The following is a 24,774-nucleotide window of genomic DNA, read 5'->3' on the forward strand; positions in this document are numbered from 1 at the left end:
GTTTTCATGTGAGTCAGCAAATGGATTTTTTCTTTATTTTCATAGGCTATTAAATGTAGTAAATATAACATGTTATTATAGGAGAATGCAAAGGATAAACATCTTATTAATCACAAATACATTATTTATTCCTTATGAATCAAACCATGTCCTATATTAACAAATAATGCTGCTTTAATGACAAATCTCTGAGGGAGGAGTCTAGCTCCCTTTACATTTTTTAAAAAATTCAGTATAGAAGAAGTTAAACAATTTTTTTTGCAGAGGATCAGATTATAGCAAACCTGTCCCTCCTGGAACTTTTCCCCCTCTATTTCCTGTGCACTTTGCATTCTTTAATGTGCTTCTAATGTACAGAATCTCTGAAAACATCCACATGCCCTGAGAAAACTTTGTTTAATCAGGTTAAATAGCTATCGGATCCACTAGCCTGCACCCACAGAGGTCAACTAGATGACCCTTGGAACTCAACAATAGGCAGCAAGCGCAACAGCACCTCCCTGTTTATGGTTCTCACAAGAAAAATACTTAGTAAGATAACAAGGCCTCTAGAAATATAGCCTTGAACCTTCAGCTCTCGAAGGAGTTGGTTATTTACAGAGTTTTCTGATGACCATCTAATAAATTGTCCTTCTGCTCCTTATTTGTGAGCAGCTATGACTCTCTGTATGCAGAGTCAAGGAAGCTTAGTTATAGATTATCCGACTCTATAGTATTACTGAAAACAGAGTCTCTTCTTGGATTTCCCCCCCCCTCCCACTTCTGTTCAATTGTGTCTGATTCTCAGAGAATGCCTGGACAAACCCTTACAGTTTTCTTGGTAAGATTTTTCAGAAGTGTTTTGCTCAGGGGTGGGCTTAAATTTTTTTAGCAAGAGGTTCTCTGCCTGTTTGCTGGGTGGGCATGGCCATGGTGGGTGTGGCCTAGTCGACCTCCTGCACCACGATGGGGGGGTGTCATTTTTGCCCTCTCCAGGCTCCAGAGGCTTTCCTCTAGCCTCCGGGAGGGCAAAAACGACCTCCCCAAGCTCCAGAGGCTGTCTGGAGACCAGAAACGGGCCCATTTCTGGCCTTCCCGAACTTCCGGTAGGCCCATTTTTCACCCTCCCTGAGCCTCCATGCATGCCCTGCATTTACCTGCATCCAAAACGGGCCACGTGGGTACTCTTGGAAGGGGAGGGATGGGTGGGGCCAACCAGGAGTGGGATTTGGAGGTTCTCTGAACTGCATAGAATCTTTGCTAGAGGTTCTCCTGAACCCCTGTGAATCCCTAGCAGCCCACCCCTGGGTTTGCCAATGCCTGCTTCCTAGGGCTGAGAGGATACGACTGGACCAAGATCACTTAGCAGGCTTTGTGCTTAAGACAGGACTAGAATTCATGATCTTCTAGTTTCTAGCCTGATGTCTTAACCACTATACCAAATCGGCTCTCTATAGATTTACTGAAAACAGAACCCCTTCTTGGTACTGATACTCCCGATGCCAAGTCACTTGATGAGTGTATTTAAAAATGTAATATCTGAGCTCTCCTTGTCATCAATAGGGCTGGCAGTATTATTGACCCCAATTGCTAACCCACCAGCCCAAGGTAGCTGGTGGCAGCATTAGTAACAAACATCACAATGATAAGCTTTCTTCAGAGGCACATTCTGGGCAGATGTGAGAAAGCAACAGGAAGAGGCACTTAGACAGAGAAAAGAAAATGGTTTTTATTAGCTGTAATAAAAACCACGTTCTTGGCACGTGGAAAGGTTTGTGTCTTTGTTGTGTGCACGCGTGTTAAAATTAGAGTCTATAAAATTTATATCTGCATGCTGTTTTAGATACTGATTTTAAATACTTCCAAACTGGGGTAGTTCAGCCTGACATATTTTTACATATAAATGAAACAAAACGTTAAGCAGTTGTTATCAAATTTTCCCTTACACTCAGGACAATCCTTCATTCACACTAAAATATAGTAACTCCAAGGCATGGTAATATAAATACTGATATATTGTATAATGAATAACGAATCCTAAGATGACAGACCTCTCTCTAACATGTTATCTATAGGCACCACTATGGGTGTGCTCAATCTATTATGACTTCTTTAGTTACAAAAGACTTTTAGGCTACTACTAACTTCAATGTGAACAGATGTCATGGAAATTAGTGATAAATTTATTTATAGAGATACACAGAAAAAGTGGACATTTGGCTACTGTAGTGTATTTGCATGCATCAGTATTTGGAGGATGATTCAATTGGTCAAAATGCAACTGAAGGCTAGTATATCATTTTTAGTTTTAGGAAACCTACGTACTTTACATTTCAGAACTGCCCTACTATAATTATCTGTAATTAATAAGCGAATTTAACTTGGGTGTGGGGGATGAAACATAAGATTCAATCTTTTCCAAATCAGCAAGGATTCATTTCCTAGCCTACAAATCCTTGGGAGGAGATAACTAGTAGAGAAAGAAGCCAGAAATCAGCATTTTCTAGCTTCTTCCTTGGAATTTATATCCCTCCAAACTGCCTAATCCAGTTTAAAACATGAGTAAGACATCTGATCACATAAGGACATATTAGTATGATATTTCTACAGCAGAAACATTGCTAAAAGGATAAGTCAGAGAACAGTCAACCAAACCATAGAGGAGGATTTCAGGAACTCAACTTGTATGCCATACTAATGATTGGTAGGGATGTCTTCAAAATAATTGCATATTGAATCAGATTGGATATGCATTTTTGAATTTGGAAGCTTATTTCTGTCAAAGCAATGACAGTGAACTTGTGGCCATGTTAGCATGGACCTAATTTTATAATTATAAAAGATAAAACATGCTAGGATTTACCTGTATATCTCTAACATTATACTGCTTGAGCCATAATTTCATACATTCCCTCCCGATGTTAGGTATATATTTTTCCATAGTTTGGGGATACTTATACTTATACTATCAATATGTTTTTTAAGACTGAATCCTATTACCAAAAAAAAATCTATTAACATTTACAGCTGTAATATTTACAGTGGTTAAAGAACTAGAAGACTGTGAGTTCTAGACCCGCCTTAAGGCATGAAAGCTGGTTGTATAACTTTGGGCCAGTCACTCTCGGCCAAATCTACCTCAAAGGGTTGTTGTGGGAAAAGTACCGGAGGAAGGAATATTAGGTACATTCACTACCTTGAGTTACCTATAAAAGCAATAGAGGTGAAATACTAATAGTGCTAATAATAACGCTAATAATAATTAAAAAAAATATAGGCACCTTGGGTGCAATCCCAAAACAACTGGAATACCATTTGAACATCATTAGCTTTGACAAAATCACCATCGGTCAATTGCAAAAGGCAGCTTTACTCACAACAGCTTACATCCTGTCATACCTTTAATACCATCAACATCAACATCTGCCTATCCCAGGTCTTTGGAAAGGACTCAATGGGTTGATAAAAATGCCAAATCCAGTCTAAACATCTGACTGATTGTGCAACAAACCAACAATAATATCATAAAAGGGGAACTTTTGTCAGCTTTGATAAATCAGTTGTGCTGATTTATCCTAGTGGCAGTGAAACATGTGGTGATGATCTCCCAGTTGGGCATTTGCAATATGTTCATAATAGGAGAGGCCTTGAACATGGCTTGGAAATTTTAACTGCCCCAAGACTGGGCACCACATATAGGGAGCCAAACCCCTTAAAAGGCGCTACATTATCCTCATGATGGAACTGTCGTCCTTGTTATCTTCTATATCTAATTTAAACTGTTCACTAAAGTCTTCCAAACTTTACATGCTTTAATCCGAGTTACTTGAAGGACTGCATTTTTTTTGTGCTGACTGTTCTGTAAATTCAGGTCATTAACATGCACCACCATAGATACGATTCAATGACAATAATTTTGCTTTTTTCCATGATGCAGCCTATATTATAGGAAAACTGTCATTAAAATTTGAAAAGGGTTAGAGTTATCTTATTTAGAGAAATCAATTGAAGTATTTATTTACCTACTTACCTTTCATTCAAGACTTTATATATACTATAGGACAGTGATGGCAAACCTTTGAGAGACTGAGTGCCCAAACTGCAACCAAAAACCCACTTGTTTATCGCAAAGTGCCAACACGGCAATTTAACCTGAATAATGAGGTTTTACTACCTAAAATAATGATAAACAAGACAGAGTTCAGCTACTTGTTCTAAGAAAAATGTGATAAATGCACTTTTATGCCCCTTCATTTTTTCTGCTTTTGAAATATTATTGTTTAGTAACAATAAAAAAGAAAAGGAAGAACCCCTGAACTAGTGCTGGGTGGTGGGAATGATGTCCGAAGGCTGACGAACGCAGGAGCAGCACACCCATGCTCAGCTGGCTGGCAAGGAGGTGGGGCATCCCAGCATTGGCAGCTCTGCAGGAAAAGAAACTGTTTTGTTTTGGTTTTTTTTTGGCTGAGCTGAGCCAACGCAGGGTTGCATTGTGGTTCTGTGTTGTAATGGGCTTCAGGTGGAGTCCGGGACCTTGTCTCCCCCATTGTGAAGTGCGCAAATGAAAAAGCTCAGTCAATCAATTCCAACTTCGTGAGAAGAGAATGGAGAAACGCAATTGGAGCTGGGCTGGGGCGATGACATGCATGCCCACAGAGAGGGCTCTGCGTGCCACATCTGGCACACGTGCCATAGGTTCGCCATCACGGCTATAGGATATGCCTTATTAGCACATACTATAGCATATTAAATTATCTGATCAGAAAACATAATTTTATAATGTTTGGAAGAGCCAGTTTGGTGTAATAGTTAAAGCATCAGGCTAGAAACCCGAAGACAATGTTTCCTTTCATGCCTTACCCATGAAAGCCAACTGGGTGACTTTAAGCTAGTCAGTCTTTCTCAGCCCTGGGAAGGAAGCTTTTGGCAAACCAAGAAAACTGCAAGGAAAGTTAGTGTTTTTTCAAATGAACGTGTCATCCTCTAATGGCTTTATGTCTACCCTTAGGAAGTAAAAATAGTGAATGGCTCACCCCAATGCATTCTTGGACTGCCTGGAAATTGGTCACCTATGTGCCCAGGACAAAAGGACAAAAATAAATTGGGGTGGAATTTTCAACTTGGGAGGGAAAAGGAGTGGTGGGCAACCACTTTTACTTGCTGATAAATGTGTGTCATGGGATTGGTCAGAGCATGGTTTCACATTTCCAAGAGTGCTGACTAGATGAAAAAGTTTGACTCTTCCCGATACTAGGAAACAAGAAAGGGCAAGTCACCAATTCCAATGAAGAATGAATCAGCAAAATCTACAGGGAGACTGTCAGGAACTTATGACAAATTTAGGCGTAAGAAGTGAAGCTTGTCACCAATTAGGACCTGGAGAACTGACTGCTATGTGCAATAATCAAGTTCAATGCCATTTCATAGACATTCTCATAGACACGCGCAACCTTATATTTTAGTAACGAATACACAGGGAGTCCTAAATTTATAGTCATCAAGTAAGTCATATACTTATTAAGCAAATCCAGCTTCCCCAGATAGGCATTAAGCAAATCACAACCGGTTATAAATATTAACTAGTTGCCATGCATCCCAACTGCAATCATGTGACTGTGGCCACATAAGTGTGAATACAAGTCATAAATCACTTTTTCTAAGGCTGTCACAACTTTGAACTGTCATTAAACAAACAATTGTACATTGAAGATTATCTGTATATTATTCAAGAGTGCAACTTTGTCCCAGGCAAGAGTGGGTAACTTTTTTGGTACCAACAATTGTTTTCTGTTTTAAAAATGAACAGAATAATGCATCCAAAAGGTTGAGTGACGTGGGGGTGGGGGTTGTGTTTTGAAATGGAGGTTAAAGGTTTGCTGTTTTTCTGATATGTAATGTTTAGAGATAGAGGGGGAGAAACTTTAGTGTGCAAAAGAGAGAAGATGCAATTACTCACTTGTAGTTTATACCACTTATTTGCTATAATTTAATACGCTACTATGCTGTATCAACCAAAGCTTGTCAATGAAAATTAATGTAATCACACCATTCTGCTTTGTTCAGGCCTCTACCAGAATTCTGTGTCAACTTCTGACTAGTGTACCTTAAAGTTGATAAAAAAAACCTGGTCCATACCCAAAGAAATTTAAAACACTTTGTCCACCTTCTTTCCAAACTCTTAAAGAGAGCAATTTCATCCTTAAGCCATCCCGGAGAAGAGAAGAATCCCATCAGTTCTAGACAAACTTTAAAGATTATGTTCTGTTTTATTCTCACATTTGGCAGCTACCATTTTTTCTCTATCAGCGCTACAACCAGTGTCCAATAATATTCCCATTTCTTGTTATGCATTTCTCCCCCAACACAAAATTATATGTATCATTAATGGGAAGGGGTTCCTCAGGTTTCTTCCAAAAGAATTGAACCGTAATTTGATCACTAGGAAAGGCTATATCCTCAGTTTCCTCTTATAGGCCTGAAATTCATGTCCCTTGCCCTGGTATTGGAAGCATGAATATTTTGATGCCACAAATGGAGCACTGTGTCTCGGCCAAGGACAAATGAAGCCAAGTAGGCCATAACCCCTCCCAGAACAAAATAACTCTGAAGCTAAATGAGCCGTGTATTTTAAAATACTACAAATCTAGTTCTCAGTACTTCTTTAGAAAATAATATTGAGGCAATATATTACTAATTTCAAGTTTTTTCTTGATGTCTCAGTATTTTTGTCCAATTCTGTGGTTTCCACATTGCTCTGCATTTAATATAACTCAATACAAGGCTTGTATCAGCCATATGCCCAAGCAAAATTTCCATTAAGCCTGCCATATAGGCACTATTTTTTCCTGTCCAGTCATGATTCTTTTTTATTCACTGAATTATGATTTCTCTCAAAGACTAAACTAATATGTACAGAAAATACAGCCCCATGGAAAAATAAGTATTTGCTGGCTTTTGGATTTTCTAAATTCTAAATTTTCTACCTCTCTTCTATTTATTGTTATCAGAGCTTCATGTGACCTCTACCAATATATAAAGGGAATATGACCAAACTAACATCACCAATTGTTGGTACTTGTTTTTATCTGACTTGTGATGTGCCAGTATGTAAAAGTAATCACTCCCCTGAATTCAATAACTGCTTGTAATTGAAAGCTGTAACAATTTTAGCCATACTCTCTAATTGGCATCAGTCTCTTGTATCTTTGTAAAAAACAAAACAAAAACTGCTTCAGTTTAGTAACATCTGAGAGTATTCTATCATGAGTGACCCAATTCTGGTCTTGCCAAAACTATGAGCTTTAAGCCTGGACTTTTATTTGGCATTCCAAAAGACCATTATTTGTTCTTTTTAAAAAATATAATTCTATAGCTTTGTTTGTGTATTGCAACCATTGTTGTGATCTATCTGAGATTTAGTTGACAGATGGCCTGATATTCTTCTGCAGAGTTCTGTGCTACAGAATTAGTTTATTTATGAAATTCTCAGGCAGCAACGAATCCCCATATTATGACCATCTTTTCCATTTCAAGACTAAGGTGTTGAAGTCTGTTTGCTGAAGTGTTCAGTAATTTTTAAATTGATAAGACTCTAATGACTTTTTAATAGAGGTCTTCAGAATCATTTAAGAATGGGCCATAAGAAGCCTGTAGAACCTGTATACAGGCAGCCCTTGATTTATGACAATTGAACCCAAAATTTCTGTTGTTAAGTGAGACATTTGTTAAGTGTGTTTTGCCCCATTTTGCAACTTTTCTTGCCACAGTTGTTAAATGAATCACTGCAGTTGATAGGTCAGTAACCTGGTTGTTAAGTGAATCTGGTTTCCTCATTGACTTTGCTTGTCAGAAGGTCGCAAACAGTGATCACGTGATCCTGTCATAAATATGAATTGTCAAGCATCTGTATTTTAATCATGTGAGCGTGAGGATGCTGCAAATGTCATAACTAAGAAAACACTCATAAGTCACATTTTTTGTTGCTGTAACTCTGAACAGTCACTAAGAAACTTGTTGTAAGTTGAAAACTGTACTTTGATTCACTGTGAAACAAGGTTTGCGGAATGTATAGAGAATTATTATGATTAGAGACCAGAATTACAGATAGAAGCACATTAAAAAATAAAGCAAAAAAAAATCACAATTGTTGGTGGATAGGCAAATCTGTCTAGTTTTACAATCAGTATACCAACATTTGAATTCAAGGAGATAAAATCACACTGGTCAGATAACAAATGCATATAAAAAAATCAGAATTCCCTTGGTATTTTAGCAGGTAAGGAGTTACAAGGTAGATCATTGGATCCTTATAGAGGGTGTAGCATAGCAAGACACAGGCTGAAGTTTCAATAACCTCCTATCTACAAGGTCACACTCTTAGTTCATAGGGATCTTTTCCTATAGGCCTTCCAAGACTGCTGTGGGGTGTGCACTGGTGTGCGTTCAAGTTATAAAATGTATGTACGGCAGGCTCAAATGACCTAATTATTTAATAAAATAGTACTCACAAAACTATTTAGCCCTTTACATGAAGGGATTGAAATAGAGATGCAATCATTTTTTTTCATCACATATGAGATGGCTTTATGAAATAAAGACCAAACTGATAGCATTTTTTTCATCCAGAATCCCTTTATGATTTATTTTTAGATCCTACATTAATATCTGATAGCATTAAGTGGTGGTGATATGCAAAAGTTCAGGAAATTCAAACACTGAGAGGCCAAAGACATATTTCTTAAACTAAAAGTGGTTTGCTAATGAAACAGAATAAGGGTAAGGACCTCCGTGCTTTTATTGCTTATTTGTGATCAGTTCTTCTGCTTCGATAGATTGTTTACCCATTTGCCACAGTAACTAATTTATTAAATTGCTTCCTCCAAGAAAAACAAAATCCAAACAATCTCAAAGTAAGCATTTAGAGCCATCCACTAGTAGCAAACTTAAAAACTTACAGCTGTGCATCAGCCAAGCCTGCATTACTTTAAGGCAGAGGTCTTCAAACTTGGCAGTTTTAAGACTTGTGGACTTCAGCTCCCAGAATTCTCCAGCCAGCTATGCTATGCTATGCTGGCTGGAGAATTGTGGGAGTTGAAGTCCACAAGTCTTAAAGCTGCCAAGACTGAAGATCCCTGCTTTAAGGGCTTATTTGGGGAAGAATTTATCTGGGAATAACAGATGGAAGAGATACAGGGAAGGACTAGCACTCTTGATAAACCTCTTTGCTCAACACAGGAAGGAGGCCAGATGTTATTAGTTTACCACTTCTCTCAATCTTAAACAGGATGCAGCACTCTTCTTTAAACAAAAGCCACATCGAAGGATGCCTAACACCACAAAGAATGTATTATAGCTATTTTGGAAATTAGGATTGGAAAATCAGGATGGAGGTTCCTCTTTTTTTTTGAGAATGTATTGTTTCAAAAAAAGGGGAATGCATTTATTTTGAATGTAACATATAGCTGCTGCTTTATAGAGCAATGCCCTTCATTCTTGACTGGATTCACATAACATTCTAAGTTATTAGATTTATAGCATATGTTGTGTGAGTCAGAGTGGTTTGCAATCATGGTTTAATCTTGGTTCTTATATAATAAGAACTCAGCCAACTGTGGCTAGGTTGCATAAATAAATTATATCTGAATACGTTCTGTGAATGCAACCACTGATTGAACATTAGGCTTTAAGGCCTAATTCTTCCAATTCTGCAGCATACATTCCTTTTTGAGTTTATCTTGCATTCCACTTCCCTTATTTAAACTATTCCTTGTAAAAGTGTATAATTGTAGTTTCTTCTTTTGATTTTATCTTTTGCTTCCTTACTGATCTACTTAGATGTCACCATACAAAAATCAACAATTTGCTTTAATTTATCTTGTATTATTCCTCTGACCCAGAGCATCAATCTAAAATATGAGTGGCAAAATATACTCCTAGACCAGGGGTGTCAAACTGGATACATCATATGCAGGCCACGCCCACACCAGTAACAGAAACCGTTACTTGCAACAAAATTATATATACCGTATATATTGCAGTACGCTGAAAAAGGCTTGAAGATCCCTGATGGTTAAGAATAAAGAAATCATGTTACCTTTTGTAAAGCCAGGTTGCAATTCCTAAAACTTTTCCATAGCTAACCACCATTCACTTTCAATATAATGATTCTTTCCTCATAACATGAAACAATTATATTACATGAAATAAAGCCCATATTACATAAACATATTTATATTTCCTAATATATAGATTCATTATACTTATTTTTAACAGAAGTGGCATCTTGGCACAGAAAATCAGCTCCACATTCCCTGGAAACACAGCTTTCTTTTATTTAGCATTTGTTCTGCTTGGTTTCTTTTTTTTTCTGAAATGTGCTTGCCTAATTCTCATGGTGATACCACCAATGAATGATGTGATAAAAGATTCGTTCTTCAGCCAGCTTGTTACAGAGCTTGATGCTGTCTGAGGCCCAACAGAGAGCGAATGAGTTCAGTGGCTAAGGAAGCATATGGTCTCCTGGTTCCTAGCTGATGCTCTCAATCACTACAGTACACTGGCTCTCTTGCCATATAACATATACCTGGAAAAATTCAGTTTTTCCTTAAATACATCACTGTTGTGTTCTGTACAGATACATTGAATGAGTACCGAAGAAGCAATGGTGGTCTTTTCAAAAGCATAGCAGCTCAAGAAAAAGAATGTTTCCAGCTGTAGAGCCCAAAGACTCACAGTTGAAGTTAACCATAACCTTACAAAGCAGCCATGCAGCATCTTTTATATGGAAAATTGGAAAGATCTAGGTTCTGAACAATTTAATTTCAAACCAATGGTTTCTATTTCAGCTACTGTCTCTATAGATTTTTGTCAAGATGATTAGCAAAAGTAGTTTCTAGATCTGGATCATGGTGCCTGTTTGTGATATACCGGGACTTCCATTTCAAAATTTGAACCCCCTTGGGGCTCAAATACTAAAACTAAACTTCTACAGCTGGAACATCATTATAGTGTCAAGACCTTGGAGCAGCTTTTTGTAAAAACAAAATAGGAATATGTATTTCTCTCCACTTTAAAAAAAGTAGAGAAATCAAAAACATGTTATAATTCTTTATTTTTAAAGAAAAGTTTCTTTATATTTAAAAAAACACAATTTTATGTTACTTACAAAAATGGCAATTAGAAATATATGAATTGCATGTACAGACATTTCAATGTGTGAAGTAAGATTTGACAAAAAAAATAATTTGAATTGCCATAATATTCACAGGACCTTTTGAGTATGGAACATACTTTTAAAAACATTGCTATATGAACCCTGTAAACATCTATAACTGTAAGCATTCAAAACATCTAAAATGGGGTTGTCAATTTTCATGCTATTAATCCATTAATATTAAAAGTAATGTTTTGAGAGAACCCAGTATATAATGCTATTATTAATGTAAGACAATCAACTCAAATCTTAAATAAAAAAATCAAATCAAAATTAAAACTATTAGAATAAGTTTACATTTTTAAAATACAGACAACACTTGTGAAGATTTAAGGTTGTAGAAGTTACGATATCAATGAAAGACATTAATAATGTGCTGTCTTAGTGGGAAGAACATTTGAATTATACAAAAATATTTATAAAAGTTATTCTAAATAGTTTGAATGACGTTAATCAGGTTTTTTAAAAGAAAATTGTGATATTTAACTGTTTCCACTTTCACAGTTTTGACAAGAATCATTAACATTGTGCTTTAAAAACCATGTGCAATTTACAACATAATCACTGTTTTTAATTACAGGCACGCAACCTGAGGTCTCAAGAGTACACGTTACTCCCAAACTATTGGGTGCAGCCTCCCTCGAGGCCCTACAAAATTTCTCCCTGAATTCTAATTGACACGCAGGACAATTATTGAACACACGAGGAATGATTATGTCTCATCAAATTGATACTAACTCTTAGTGACTACATCGATAGAGTTTCTCCGTGATGACCTCTGCTTAATCTGAACTTTCAGGTCTTCCAACGGTGCCACTGTAACTGAGTCCAATTCACTTTGTTGCTGGTCATCCTCTTCATTTCTTTCCTTCCATCTTTCCCAGCACTAGAGCCTTTTCCAAAGAGCTAGGCCTTGTATGAGGCTTCAAAGTAGGATAATTTGAGTCTGATCATTTGTGCCTCAGTGAGAGGGGAGTAATTACACAGTATTTAACTTAATGCTAACAAAATTTTTATCCCCACTTGTCACTTTTTTCCTCATGGTCTGACATCCTTCCTCCGCAGCATGTTAAATTATGAAATACAGGCCTCAGCTCCCAAAAAAATAGCATAATTCCTATTTTAGTGAATAACTGAAAACTCTGGTAGACACCAAAAAGGGATGAAGAGGTTTGAGAAAGGTTAAGGGAACAATTACTTAACAGAAAGAAAAGTAGAAGGCATAAATATTTTGTTTTCCTTCTTTTTTTTAAAGCTGTTCTTTTCTCTCTCACATTTTTCTATCTTTGGTCCCATTTGCTTTGTATATTTTGCTACATTGAAAATTTCTAAAGGTATATATAAATTGTATGGGCACACAAGTAGTGCTTGACTTAACAACCATTCATTCATCAACTACTAAAGCATTGAAAAAAGTGACTTATGGTCACACATCCATCCACTGTCTCGTGATCAAAATTTGGGTGTTGGCAACTGTCATATATCTACACAGTTTCTATATCCTGAGATCATGTGATTGCAACCGGCAACATTCCCAGCCAGCTTCCAAGAACAAAGTCAGTGAGGGATGCTAGATTCACTTAATAACCATATGATTCATTTAACTATAGTAATTTGCTTAAAAGCCGTGGCAAAAAAAGAAAAGAAAGAAAAAAGTCATAAAAATCAGGTGTGACTCCCTTAACAACTACCTTGCTTAGCAATTGAAATTCTGGCCCCAATTGTAATCGTGAATCAAAGACCACCAGTAATATATACACATATGAAGAAAGCTCTGGTAGACACCAAGAGTAATTAGGATCAAGATTCTTTTTTTCCCCAATTTGGAGAATGAAGTTGTATCTAGAGAAAGCTTGTATTGAAAAAATTTGCAACAAGCAACCTATAAATGAAACATTACTTTTGTATTCCACATTTTGAGGCTCTACAATCGCTAACGCAGGAATGTAATATATAGGAAATGATACTCTTGAGTTGGACAGAATTATACTTCCAGTGTATAGTGAAGATATTTCAAGGGTAGCTAACCTACACAAATAAAATAGTAATAATTGCATGTAATTGGGTTTCTATTGTTTATAGGGATGAAAATGTTAATATATCAGGACTAACAAATATTATTCTACTGCAATTATCAACCCACCCATGAATTTAGTGCTTTATCTTAGTAAGAATCACTTGTCTTTATTACTTCCATTCTGTTTTAACACAGGGATACTAGTAATCTAAGACATTTGTTGTGATGATTACTGAGATAGTACATAATATGATACATATCAAGTGACTGGAAAATTAAGAGATCCTGTCAACACATGGGCACAACTCTGCTTAAAAATAAAATCTTTTAGGTTTATAGTCCATGAAAGGACATCTATATACAAACAGCTGTATATATTTCTAACTGCAATTAACCTTCAATTAACTGACCTTACTTTAGCAGTCTTTAGATGCAATATACAAACCATTCATCATTTTATGCAGTTGTTACACCCTTTGATGTATGCATTAAATCTCATTTCAGATTTTTCTCTTGTATTACCATCCGATTCAACTGACATTTAAATGAATTTGAATCTGACAGTTCTGCCCTCTGTTAGTTTATTAAATCAAACGTTTACTGTATTCTTAAATCATGTGACTTGAGAATCTTAGACAAGCCTACAAAATTTTAATTCCTGCATAGCAGAAATATTGTCTCAACTTGTTGTAAAGTATGCGAAGGATGGCTAACTTGTGAAAGAAACTCATTGCAACCTACCATGATTATGCCACAGATAATACCTAATACAACAATGTAAATATCAAGAAAATTACAATGCAGAGCTATGCATTTAAACATCCAATTATGCCACACATAATACCCAATACTACAATGCAAATATCCAGAAAATTACTCTTAATGCAGTGCCGTGCATTTAAACATCCAATGCCGAGGCATGTGATTTTCATGTCAAGTGACCCAGATTATGCCTAAATGCATCTATTGACATGACAGCTCAATAATGGCTATACAGTAAACAACTGTGTAGGAAGATTCAGCTACAGCTTCTGTGGATTGTGGTTCAAGCAAGGAAAGTGTTAGTCCAAATGACAAACCAACATTCACACCGCTCTTCTTCCTATCTAAGATAATAAAAACCCACGAAACAGTAGTATAGCAGTTGATAGCAGAAAAGGACAGCTTTTATATTTTCAAAAGCATGACTGTTTATGGGTTGACATTGGAAATCAATTTGATAGGTTATTCCAAACCCTGCCATGTAGATTCTGTAACACAGTTATCAACTACAGGAAGGGTTTCTTGGCCCAGAATGGTTTCTCTTTGTGCAATGTGAATCTTACAGCTTTTTCTATATGTAGTTCAAATAATAAAAATTTTATTGAAATGTAACAGAACTCAAAACATTCTTAAAATGAATGTTTTAAGGAAGGGCAGTTAGTTTATAAGAAAACTTCCCTGAAACAAGAATACTGTAGCTTGCAAGATTTTATGTACAGATTCCTTAGCTCAATCTACATTTTTGGTTTCTTTTCACCCTCAGAAAAAAAGAGCATCTTTATAAATGAATCTTATAGTAAATAATCAAGTCTCACATATTGATAATCTGTGATATAATGTCTGAATAATATCCTCTATGGAAAGAACTTAATCATTTGCTGAAAAATGTACTAAATTCACCCATAAATATGTTAAGAATTTAACAACAATGTGAATAGTGATGCAATTTTGTGAGTTTTTGCGCCAACCATCCTTATGCTCTAGAAATAAGCAGCAGTGGATTATCCATTGTGCACAGGGAATAATTTTTGGTTGTGGCAGAATATAAATAATCTCTCTATTAAGTCCTGAAGAATCTACAAAGGCATTTTAGCCTCGCCCAAATCTCAGTTAAGTAAAAAAACTAGGAAGTAGCTAAATCAAATTTAATAGTTTGCTTTAATTCAATTATAATCCTCCTTTCTATATTCATGATTTATGGAACCTATATGCTATGCAGAGATGGTCCTCAATTTACGACCACAATTGAACCCAAAAATTACATTGCTAAGGCAGTTATTGTTATAGTAAATCACTGCAGTTGTTAAGTGAATTATGTGATTGTTGTTGCTGGATTGTTGTATCCAGCTTCCCGCTGAGAAGATTGCAACTGGCAATGTGACCCCACCAATTATGATGCAACCATCATAAATATATGCCTATTGCCAAGTGCCCAAATTTTGATCACGTAACTGTGGGGATGCTGCAACAATTGTGTTAGAACCAGTCATGTCACTTTTTTCAGTGCTGTTATTACTCCAAACAGTTGCTAAACGAATGGTTGTAAGTCACTACCTGTATACAATGCATACAATGGCTTTCAAACAGACAGGGCAAGCTATTGTATATAGTATATAATAAACAAGGAGTGAACCTCACATTCGCTCGCACGGATGTTGCCTAATCAGACAGTGAAATATCTGCAAGCAAACAATCACGCTCAGAAAGCATTCAAGGACCTCAAGAGCTAGTGTCCTATAACATGCATCTCTACCTTAAAACAGGCTTGTTTCAATTATGCAATAAGATCTCATCCCTTAGGTACTGAAGGAACATGAAGCCTAGGATATTTGTCCCCAAAATTAGAGACAACTGGAAGTCACATAGTTAGTGATTCTTTACATCCTGGCTCAAACCTAGAAATATTGTTCCCATAAGTTATAATGGCAAATCTGTTTTACTTAAAAGCACACAAAATAACTTTCCTCTGGCTATACCAATAGCATCTCAAGTCATCTTGAAAAATTAGGCTCCCCTCCCACCCTTGGGAAATTGTGAGGTTAAATGCCCATGAGAAGCTTGTTTCTGTTGTTCTAGAAAAAATAGCACAGATCCATGCTTGAAATGCTGGTGAAAGTATGATATTCTGTGTTCAGGAATCCAAGTAGAAAAAAAGGTAGGGGAATAAAGTGCTTAGCTGAAATTACTGCCTAATCTTGGCTCCCGTGACAAAAACACACAAATCTGTAGATATCTCATATATTTCTACCTCCTAGCTAGCATTTGTGAGAGGTTAAGTAATCATTTTGTTTTTTCAGTCGTCATAGCTGTCAGAAGCCATGGAACAAGGGCTGGAACAAACAAGCCTTCAATAAAACATCAGGTATTTTATTGTGCAACATACCATAAAGAATTTCATTTCTGTTCCACTTCAGCTCATGCCTAGATTTAGGTGAGTCAGTGTAATTTTATTCTCTACATTATAGATCCAAACCAGTCATTGTCATTTTTATTCTCTATGTTAAGAGACGTAATGCATAGTGTTTAGATAAAAATCTAATTAAATGACATCATTTTTAAAATAAGATTTCAACTCTATTCACAAGATAAGAAATTCTCAGGCAGGTTTATATTATTATGTATTACTAAAAACAGATATTCCAATATAAGTAGTCTCATAGCTGCTTCGATCTTATATCCATGAAAGCCATGAAAAATTCAGAAAAAGATATTTGAAGCACTTCAGGCTTTCTCTCTTATTTGACCAACTCTTCAAAGAAATAGAATAAGTAAAGAAACTTTGGTTGGCACAGAAAGCTGTTAGACTGGTTCAGTTTGTACAGCTTGCAAAATTCCTCTGACATTTGTCTTGAAGAGCTTCTGACCTCTTCCAAGTCAAGAAAGGACAAAGTACAGATAGTATGTGTAAAAATGTGAGTGCAGCCATATGAACCTCTTTCCTTCTGATCAGACAAGTCCAGAATTTTTGAAGCCCAATAACAAAGTCACAAGAGCTGAGAATCTCCTGGATTCTGCTTGTCCAAGATTTTGAGAGATCTATTTCCCAGCTAAAAAGAAGTTTATTTCTAACACAGACCATCAGTGGAAGTCTGAAGCGGTATAATTCCTGTTTTATTACTATAAGAATTTCAACTTTTATCCTTCTGTCCCTTCAAATTCCATCATGTTACGATACACTAATATGCTCTCAGGCGGATTTGGGCATATCCCATTTAAACAGATACACTTATTTAATTCTCTCACCTTGAGTATGCGGTGAGTAAGCAAATGACAATGTCCTAAATTATCTTTGGATTATTTCTGTCAAATATCAAGGTATTATTTAAAAGCAGGATGCAGTATTTGAAAGTACAACACCAGGAAGAAGAGGATTACTAGACTTGAAACTACAGGTGCTTCCAGATGGAACTCTCCTAAGGTACTACTCCTAGCTCCTATACTGTGCAGCTACAGTTGCTTAACACTGGTTTTTATGAAGATGGGGAAAATAAGAGTTACAAACAGCCAACACCGTTGCCTAGGTCCTGTAAAAGTACAGGACTGGGGCAGGGCGAAGGTTCCCACAGCGAATTCTGCCCCTTCTATTTAACAAGAGTTGTGCCAACTCCCTGAGGGACCCGGAGCTTCGGGGGTTTCAGCAGAAGTAGCTCCTGCCATTCTCGCCTTCACAATGGAGACCCCTCTCCCACCTCCCGTCTTCCTTTTTTCCCCTCAGGACCCCTCGAGCTGCATCGCAGCAAATGAATTCCCGCTCCGAAATCCCTGCCAAGGAACCGAGGGGCGCACTAAAGGACCGGGGTTCCGAGTCGGTTTTAGAATTAAAACTCCCCACTCGGCAACGAAACAAAACACTCCGATAGCGGGGATCAGGGACACGAATCCAGTACGCACAGACGATGCCTTCTTCGGCAGAAACTCAGCGGTAGGTGTGGCAGTTTCAACCGGGACAGCTGTTCTGTTCCCTCCCTGCCCGCCGCGAGCAACGTGGGAGGGAGTTCCAAAACCACGGCCGGGAGGCAGCGAGGGCTGCAGAGGAGAGCGCACAGCCCCCCGCGCCGATCGCTGCTCCTCTCCGCCCCCTCTGAGCTCCGACCGCTCTTCCCTCCCCGGCACAGCAGCTGAGCGAGGACAATCGCCCTCTGTCTTCTCACTTCCAGGACCCCTTTTCCCGAACAGCCGAGCGCGACGGAAAACGAGTCAGGGGAGTCTGGGCGCCCTCGTACTTACTCGGGAAGTCAGGTCCAAGAGGCATTTCCCAATGATGGAGGACGGGGGGGGGGTGCAGGAGCCCCTCCGCTCGGAAGCCTCTCCTCGGCTTGGGGGATTCAGCTCAGCAGGCGCAGGAAGCCGCAATTAACTGGAGCCCCGCTATAGCCCCCAGGGAGCAGGGTTACTAGGAGACTCACCTCTTCCGACGGCTGCTCTGAGGATTCCCGCTGAGCGGGAAGTCTCGGGGCTCCTCCGGTGCAACAGGCGGGTAGGGAAGGCACCTTTCCGCAAGCCCTTCAGGCTGGATCAATCCGCCTCTCTCGGCTGGCTCCGGCGAGCGATCTCTTCGGCCCGAGCTAGCCCCTCCCCCTATTTCAAGCTGCTGGACGTCCAGCGAAAGGGGCCTGGCCCGCCTCCCGGGCAATGGGCGGACTTGGGCAAACCCCAGAGGTTTCCAGGAGGACTTTGCGGGAGCTGGTGTGCTCTGGGCAAAGGAGGCCTGGCTTTAGGAAGCCGGGAAAAACGCGGAGTTTCCTCCACCCCCCCTGCCCGCAACGGGGCGGGAGGGACTTTCTGATCCAATTAGCCCGCTGCCGCTCTGGGGATGAACCGAGGCCCTGCCCAGCAGCCGTGGTGGCTGAGCTGGCCATCCTGGAAATGGGGCGAGAGAGTCGGTATCCACCCAATTTTGGAAGAAAGAAAATCTGTGGGCTGAGAGCTGGGACGCCATCGGAACAGCAGCGCCTCCGCACGTGTGGAAAGCGCGGAGCTGCCAATGAGTAATCGAACCCTTCCAGTCCTACTTCTAGGGGTAGGCAAAAAAGCTTACGCCGGCGTCAGTTTCAAGTATCTCCAACCGCAGAACCCGTCCCCCACTCAGTAATTACACGAGCCCTCGATGAGATACTTTGCTTGGTAAGCATGCTCATTTATTACAGGAAGATATCACAGGGAGAAAAACTATTGCAATATCTAAGATAACTCCCATTTTAAAAATAGCTACTGTACTTATTTAGGTAAATAGGCTGTATTTATCTAGTAAGCCATTAAACAAATACACCTAAAGATAGCGTTTATATGTTCTTTGAGTTAGGCGGAGAGTTTTCCAGTCAACTCCTCTCTACCAAAACCAAAAACAAAAAAACCCAACAACTTGTGATTCATATGGACACTCTGTTCTCAAGCTGTCTTCAGGGGGACAGTAATAAGTATGAAGAATCCCACTTATTGAGTTGGTTGTGTTGCACACGGAAAAGCTAACTTACCTTTTCTGCTGCTTCGTGTCTTCCTTGCCTATAATCATCAGCCTGTCATTTTGTTTCCAAGAGCAAAGTCTGGCTGAGAAAAGCTCAGTGGTGGTCAATGTATTTTTGCCCACTCATTTGCTCTGACAAATATAGTTCCACTTCTATCATTCTATTTTAAAAGTTTCAGAATCCTTATTAAATCTTATAAGAGCATTCTAAAAGTAATAAAAATAGAAAGGTTTTTGAAGTGCCCTGATATTTCTTCATCTCACAAGATGTTACAAAAACAGAGAAAGAAGCCTGGGGCAAAAGGCTGACTGAAGGTTGAAATGCTGGGCCTTGAAATGGAATGTGGGAGGGGATGATTAAGGTTCAAATTAAGCAGTACCAGGTGCTGCAATAGTTTCAGGTTACATTCAGGATTGTTAAATAGTATTAGGTCTCCAATTTAAAAAAAAACCATCCTCACATTTCAAAATTATTGGTTATTGTAAGATGTGATGCCTTGAGACTAAATTTACATTTATTTTATATATACCACTGTTTAATAATTATTTCATTTAAGGCAAGGTTTTCCATTTGACCTATGAACTTTTCCGTATCTGCGAGATTTTAAAATTTTTGAAGTAATGCAAATGACAGTATTCTTCTGAGGAATATACACAATATCCCAATCTATATTACTAGTCATTTAGCTTCTACAGCCAACGGAAATATGCCAGTACTTGTTTCTATCTGAAGTTCACACCCTATGCAAATGTTTATGAGTCATTTATATGTAAGTAATAGTCACTGATTAATTACTCAATAGGAAGATATTTTGTACACATAGGTGCATGGCATTACATTAAGTCAAAGGAAGCAAGGAGTGTAAAACTTAGCCACGGTATCAGAAAAATACTTGTGTTTCCATAGGTTATCGGAAAGTTCAGTCCTAGAAAATTGTCCATAGGAACATAATCTTATTTTCCTTAGCAGTTTATTCACTGCTAAGGGTCGTAAAACAAGAATCAGTGCATCAAAACCATAGCTAAGCAAACCTAAATAACTATAATTATCCTTCAAAAGTGATTTACTAGGGTACAAATAATAGGAGGGGACTATTAATCTACAGCAGAGGTGTCCAAACTTGGCAACTTTATGACCTGTGGACTTCAACTCCCAGAATTCCTCTTAAAGTTGCCAAGTTTGACACTCCTGGTCTACTGTATGATATCCAAAAGTCAGAAGCAATCTAATAGCATCTTTTCAGACTAATACATTTGTTGAAAGGTGTAAGCTTTAATTACATTGTATTAAAAACATTGTGTTTGTTCAGGTTTGTACACAGTGTGACATATTTGTCCCATTTGGAATCCACTGGGGCATTGATGACAGACTATGTATTGATAGAAAAGATTGTAACTCAGTGTTGAACTGGGGGTCCTTGGTGCTTCTCATTACCAAAATAGGTAACATCATCAGTGCTAGAGGGGAGGGGAGTTGCTCTAATTTTATATACTAATGGTTTGCCCTGCCAGTGTTGGTGGGAGTGATCTTGGTGGTTTCTTGATTAGGCTGTTGTTTATTATTAGCTGAAGAGAAAACCCAACTCCCTTTTAGCACTGAAGATGTTACCTGGCTTGGTAATGAAATGTCTTCCAGAAAACAACAAGCTCAGAGATACCAAGGACCCCACAGATGATGGTATGTATTGCACTAGAGGGGGTACATGCGAAAGTGGTTCTAATACATTGTAAGCCGCCCTGAGTCTTCGGAGAAGGGCGGGGTATAAATGTAAACAAAAAAAAAAAATCTTGTGTGTGACGTTGTTGAAGCCTGTGATGGTGCTGCTGCTGTTGTGAATGTGGGGGCAACATAGATATTTGGGTTGGTTGCAGTCTCTACTTCCATGTTAACATCATCTTCCATTGTTTTTGATTGCTTGTGAGAATCTACTTCAAGTTGGGTGCAAGCATGAGTCTGCCACCCAATGCCTAAGCAAGTACAGTGTTTATTCGGTATGGGTTGTAGCTTACAGTAATAATACACTTCAGGGCTTGACTTTTGAACTAAAGGTAACAACCAATTTTTCTGTTTTTGTGAACAACTTTGTGAACATCACTGATGTCAATGCAACACAGTTTGATACTAGACTATGTATCTTTATAACATAAGTATTTTATCTTTGGCAATAAAGGTAAAGGTTCCCCTTGCACATATGTGCTAATCGTTCCCGACTCTAGGGGGCGGTGCTCATCTCTGTTTCAAAGCCAAAGAGCCAGCACTGTCCAAAGATGTCTCTGTGGTCATGTGGCCAGCACGACTAAACGCCAAAGGCACACGGAACGCTGTTCCCTTCCCACCAAAGGTGGTCCCTATTTTTCTACTTGCATTTTTTTACCTGCTTTCGAACTGCTAGGTTGGCAGAAGCTGGGACAAGTAATGGGAGCTCACCTTGTTACAAGGCACTAGGATTTCTAACCGCTGAACTGCCGACCTTTCAATTGACAAGCTCAGTGTCTTAGCCACTGAGCCACTGCATCCCTTTTTATCTTTGGCAATATTGATCTGCAAATCAATAACATGGCTGTAGTCACACGATATGCCAACTTTTTAATAACTGACTTAGATTAATATCTCGTATATTCTTCTTTCCTGAAACCTCTTTTCCTTGAAATTCCTTGATATTATCTGCAACGTAAAAAAATCTTACATCAAATTCCACCAACATCTCAGTTTCCACACTACCATCAATCTTAGCCCCAACCAATTTATAAAACAGGTCTACTTCCTTGAGGTCATGGTAGATTTATACTGTGCATGGATTTAATCAACTCATAAACACTATGTCACACAGGGAATCACATACACATACACTTCCACCTAATAATAATAATATTAATATTTTAATTTGTATACCGCCCTTCTCCCGAAGGACTCAGAGCGGTGCACAGCCAGAATAAAATACAAAGAAAACAGTACATATAATATTAAGAACAACCCCTTAAAAAACTTATTCGATTAGCCAAAAATTTTAAAATACAGTAACACCCTATACAAATTTACAAAAATTTAAAACCCATAAAAGCAAATTAAAATTTTTAAAATCAAGCCAGTCCAGCTAAACGGAATAAATAGGTTTTAAGTTCGCGGCGAAAGGTCCGAAGGTCGGATAGTTGACGAAGCCCAGGGGGAAGTTCGTTCCACAGGATAGGAGCCCCCACAGAGAAGGCCCTCCCCCTGGGGGCCGCCAGTCGACATTGCTTGGCTGACGGCACCCTAAGGAGTCCCTCTCTGTGAGAACGCACCGGTCGCTGGGAGATAGAAGATGGCAGTAGACGGTCCCGTAAATATCCTGGTCCTAAGCCATGGAGCGCTTTGAAGGTAGTCACCAATACCTTGAAGCGCACCCGGAAGACAACAGGCAGCCAGTGCAATCTGCGCAGGATGGGTGTTACATGGGAGCTCCAAACCGCTCCCTCTATCACCCGCGCAGCTGCATTCTGGACTAACTGGAGTCTCCGGGTGCTCTTCAAGGGGAGCCCCATGTAGAGAGCATTGCAATAGTCCAAGCGAGAGGTAGAATACTGAACATAATCAATTCTACCATTTATATACAAGCTGTATGCTACAACCACATTTGTTCTGACCCACTTCACAGAGATGCTTTGGTGGACTTAAACAAGCATTCAGAGGCTGAACTTTCCTTACAGCAAGACCAACGGACAAATCAATAGAGCTAGGGAGGGCCCATTGGGTAACCACAAAAACAGAATAATAGAATATTACTGGTTGTCTCCTACACCTCACAGCTCAAGCAACTCAGATGCATTATTAATAAGCTACAATCCATACTAGACAATAACAATTCATTTTCTCAGGCATTGGGTATCAGGCCTATATTTACAGACAGACAGAAGCTGATTTACATCCAACATGAAACCAATTCTCACAAGCAACCAGAAAAATGGAAAAATGATCCTAATACCCAAATCAAATCTTACAACCAGAAGAGATGTCTACTTTGCCTCTATATTAACATGAAGAGCACCATCACAGGCCCCAACAACTTCACAGTAACATGCTCTTCCTCTATTATAATATATACTATCATCTCCAGCAATGTCTCTCTGGATTCTAAATATGATAAACAGACGAGATTTTGTGCAAAAGTATTATTGGACGCAAGTTTGTTATTGGACTGAAGAAAAGACAAAAGAGTATCAGAGCATTTTAACCTCCCATGATACTTCATTACAGAACTCAAGGTACCGTAGTTACCTCTTTTTTTAAAAAGAAAGAAATTACAGAATTCATCTCACTGTTCAGAAAATAGATCTCTCCAAAATCCAGAAGCTGCTTTTTAATTGTTCTTGATTACTTAAAGTGTAGTTCTGGTGTAGCGTGTCACTGCTGACCCCCAAATTGGCAGGAACAAACTTTCCTTTATGAAACTCATTTGAAGCAGTTACAAACAAACTTTTATTTCTTGAGAAAAACTGTCTTTTCCAACTCTATAACCTTTTAGCGTGCTATAAAAAGAATTATACAAAAATTGCGGCTTTCAAATAGAACTCTATAGCCTGCTTTACTATCTTACCTTTTATATAGAATTTTAAGGATTTGCACACTATTTTTAAAGAAAGACATTTGATTAAAATGATATGGGATAAGATTGAACTTGCATTTTTTTTCTCTCCAGCCTGGAACAGAAGTAAAAGTAGAAAGAAAATGCATAAAACAAACTTTTCCTCCTTGATCTCAAGTAAAAATAGGCAAAATAAAGTGTTACCTCCTATCAGTACAAACGTTATTTCTCAGACCATTTTTTTAACTGCTAAAGACACATAGGAAGAGCTCCAGCTGATCTACAATTGTTCAATTGTAATGATTTGTAGAGTCTTTGACAGAGGTCTCCCCACCCCCCCATCATTCTTTTAATGACTTTCCAAGGATTGACCTTGAGACCAAACAGGTTTTACCACTGAGCTATGGACATTGTTAGCATCCTGCCAAGCTTTCATTTTCCCCACCTTTGCAGCTAAAATATCTAAGAACCTGCTTTTTTATATAGAGAAAAGCTTATATTTTCCACCTGTTAATATTCCTAGATTAGCTGTAATTTATATATCACTGATATCTAAAAAATTGAAGACAATAGATGCAAATAAAGTGAGCTATTTATACACAGTTTTTAAATTCTTGTTCTTAATCATATCTGTATATTAATTTTTTAGAAGTGGGTGCTGAATTTATTTTAATTATCTGCAAGCATTCAAGGCCTGTAATGAAAACCTTGAGAAAAGGACTTGTGGATATAGCCTATTCTCTTTAGACTGTAAAGTATCAAAAAGTAAACACTCCTT

General features: G+C 38.3%; 2 protein-coding genes across 11 annotated transcripts in view; one reads left to right on the forward strand and one right to left on the reverse strand.

Annotated features, from left to right (window-relative positions):
• Positions 1 to 19,696, reverse strand: part of PACSIN3 (protein kinase C and casein kinase substrate in neurons 3) — a 38,670-nt gene extending 18,974 nt beyond the window's left edge. For 2 of the 6 annotated variants that reach the window (XM_058161805.1, XM_058161800.1), the window contains exon 1: positions 18,198 to 18,341. In XM_058161805.1, coding sequence (XP_058017788.1) covers positions 18,198 to 18,222 — 25 coding nt within the window. In that variant the 5' untranslated portion in view covers positions 18,223 to 18,341. Of the gene's footprint in view, positions 1 to 18,197; positions 18,342 to 18,376; positions 18,650 to 19,444 lie in introns of those variants that run through there. The other 4 variants (XM_058161804.1, XM_058161799.1, XM_058161802.1 and 1 more) reach the window with 3 other exon arrangements.
• The window catches only part of DDB2 (damage specific DNA binding protein 2), a 44,854-nt gene continuing 37,345 nt past the window's right edge, over positions 17,266 to 24,774 (forward strand). Inside the window, exons 1-2 of one of the 5 annotated variants that reach the window (XM_058161796.1) lie at positions 17,266 to 17,388; positions 17,686 to 17,892. Coding sequence is in view for 2 of the 5 variants with exons in the window: in XM_058161798.1 (XP_058017781.1) it covers positions 21,107 to 21,112 (6 nt within the window). In the remaining 3 variants the exon portion in view is untranslated. Of the gene's footprint in view, positions 17,389 to 17,685; positions 17,893 to 18,557; positions 19,095 to 21,000; positions 21,113 to 24,774 lie in introns of those variants that run through there. The other 4 variants (XM_058161798.1, XM_058161793.1, XM_058161797.1 and 1 more) reach the window with 4 other exon arrangements.

This window comes from Ahaetulla prasina, chromosome 1 (genome assembly GCF_028640845.1).
Source record: "Ahaetulla prasina isolate Xishuangbanna chromosome 1, ASM2864084v1, whole genome shotgun sequence".
Classification (NCBI taxonomy): Eukaryota; Metazoa; Chordata; class Lepidosauria; order Squamata; family Colubridae; genus Ahaetulla; species Ahaetulla prasina.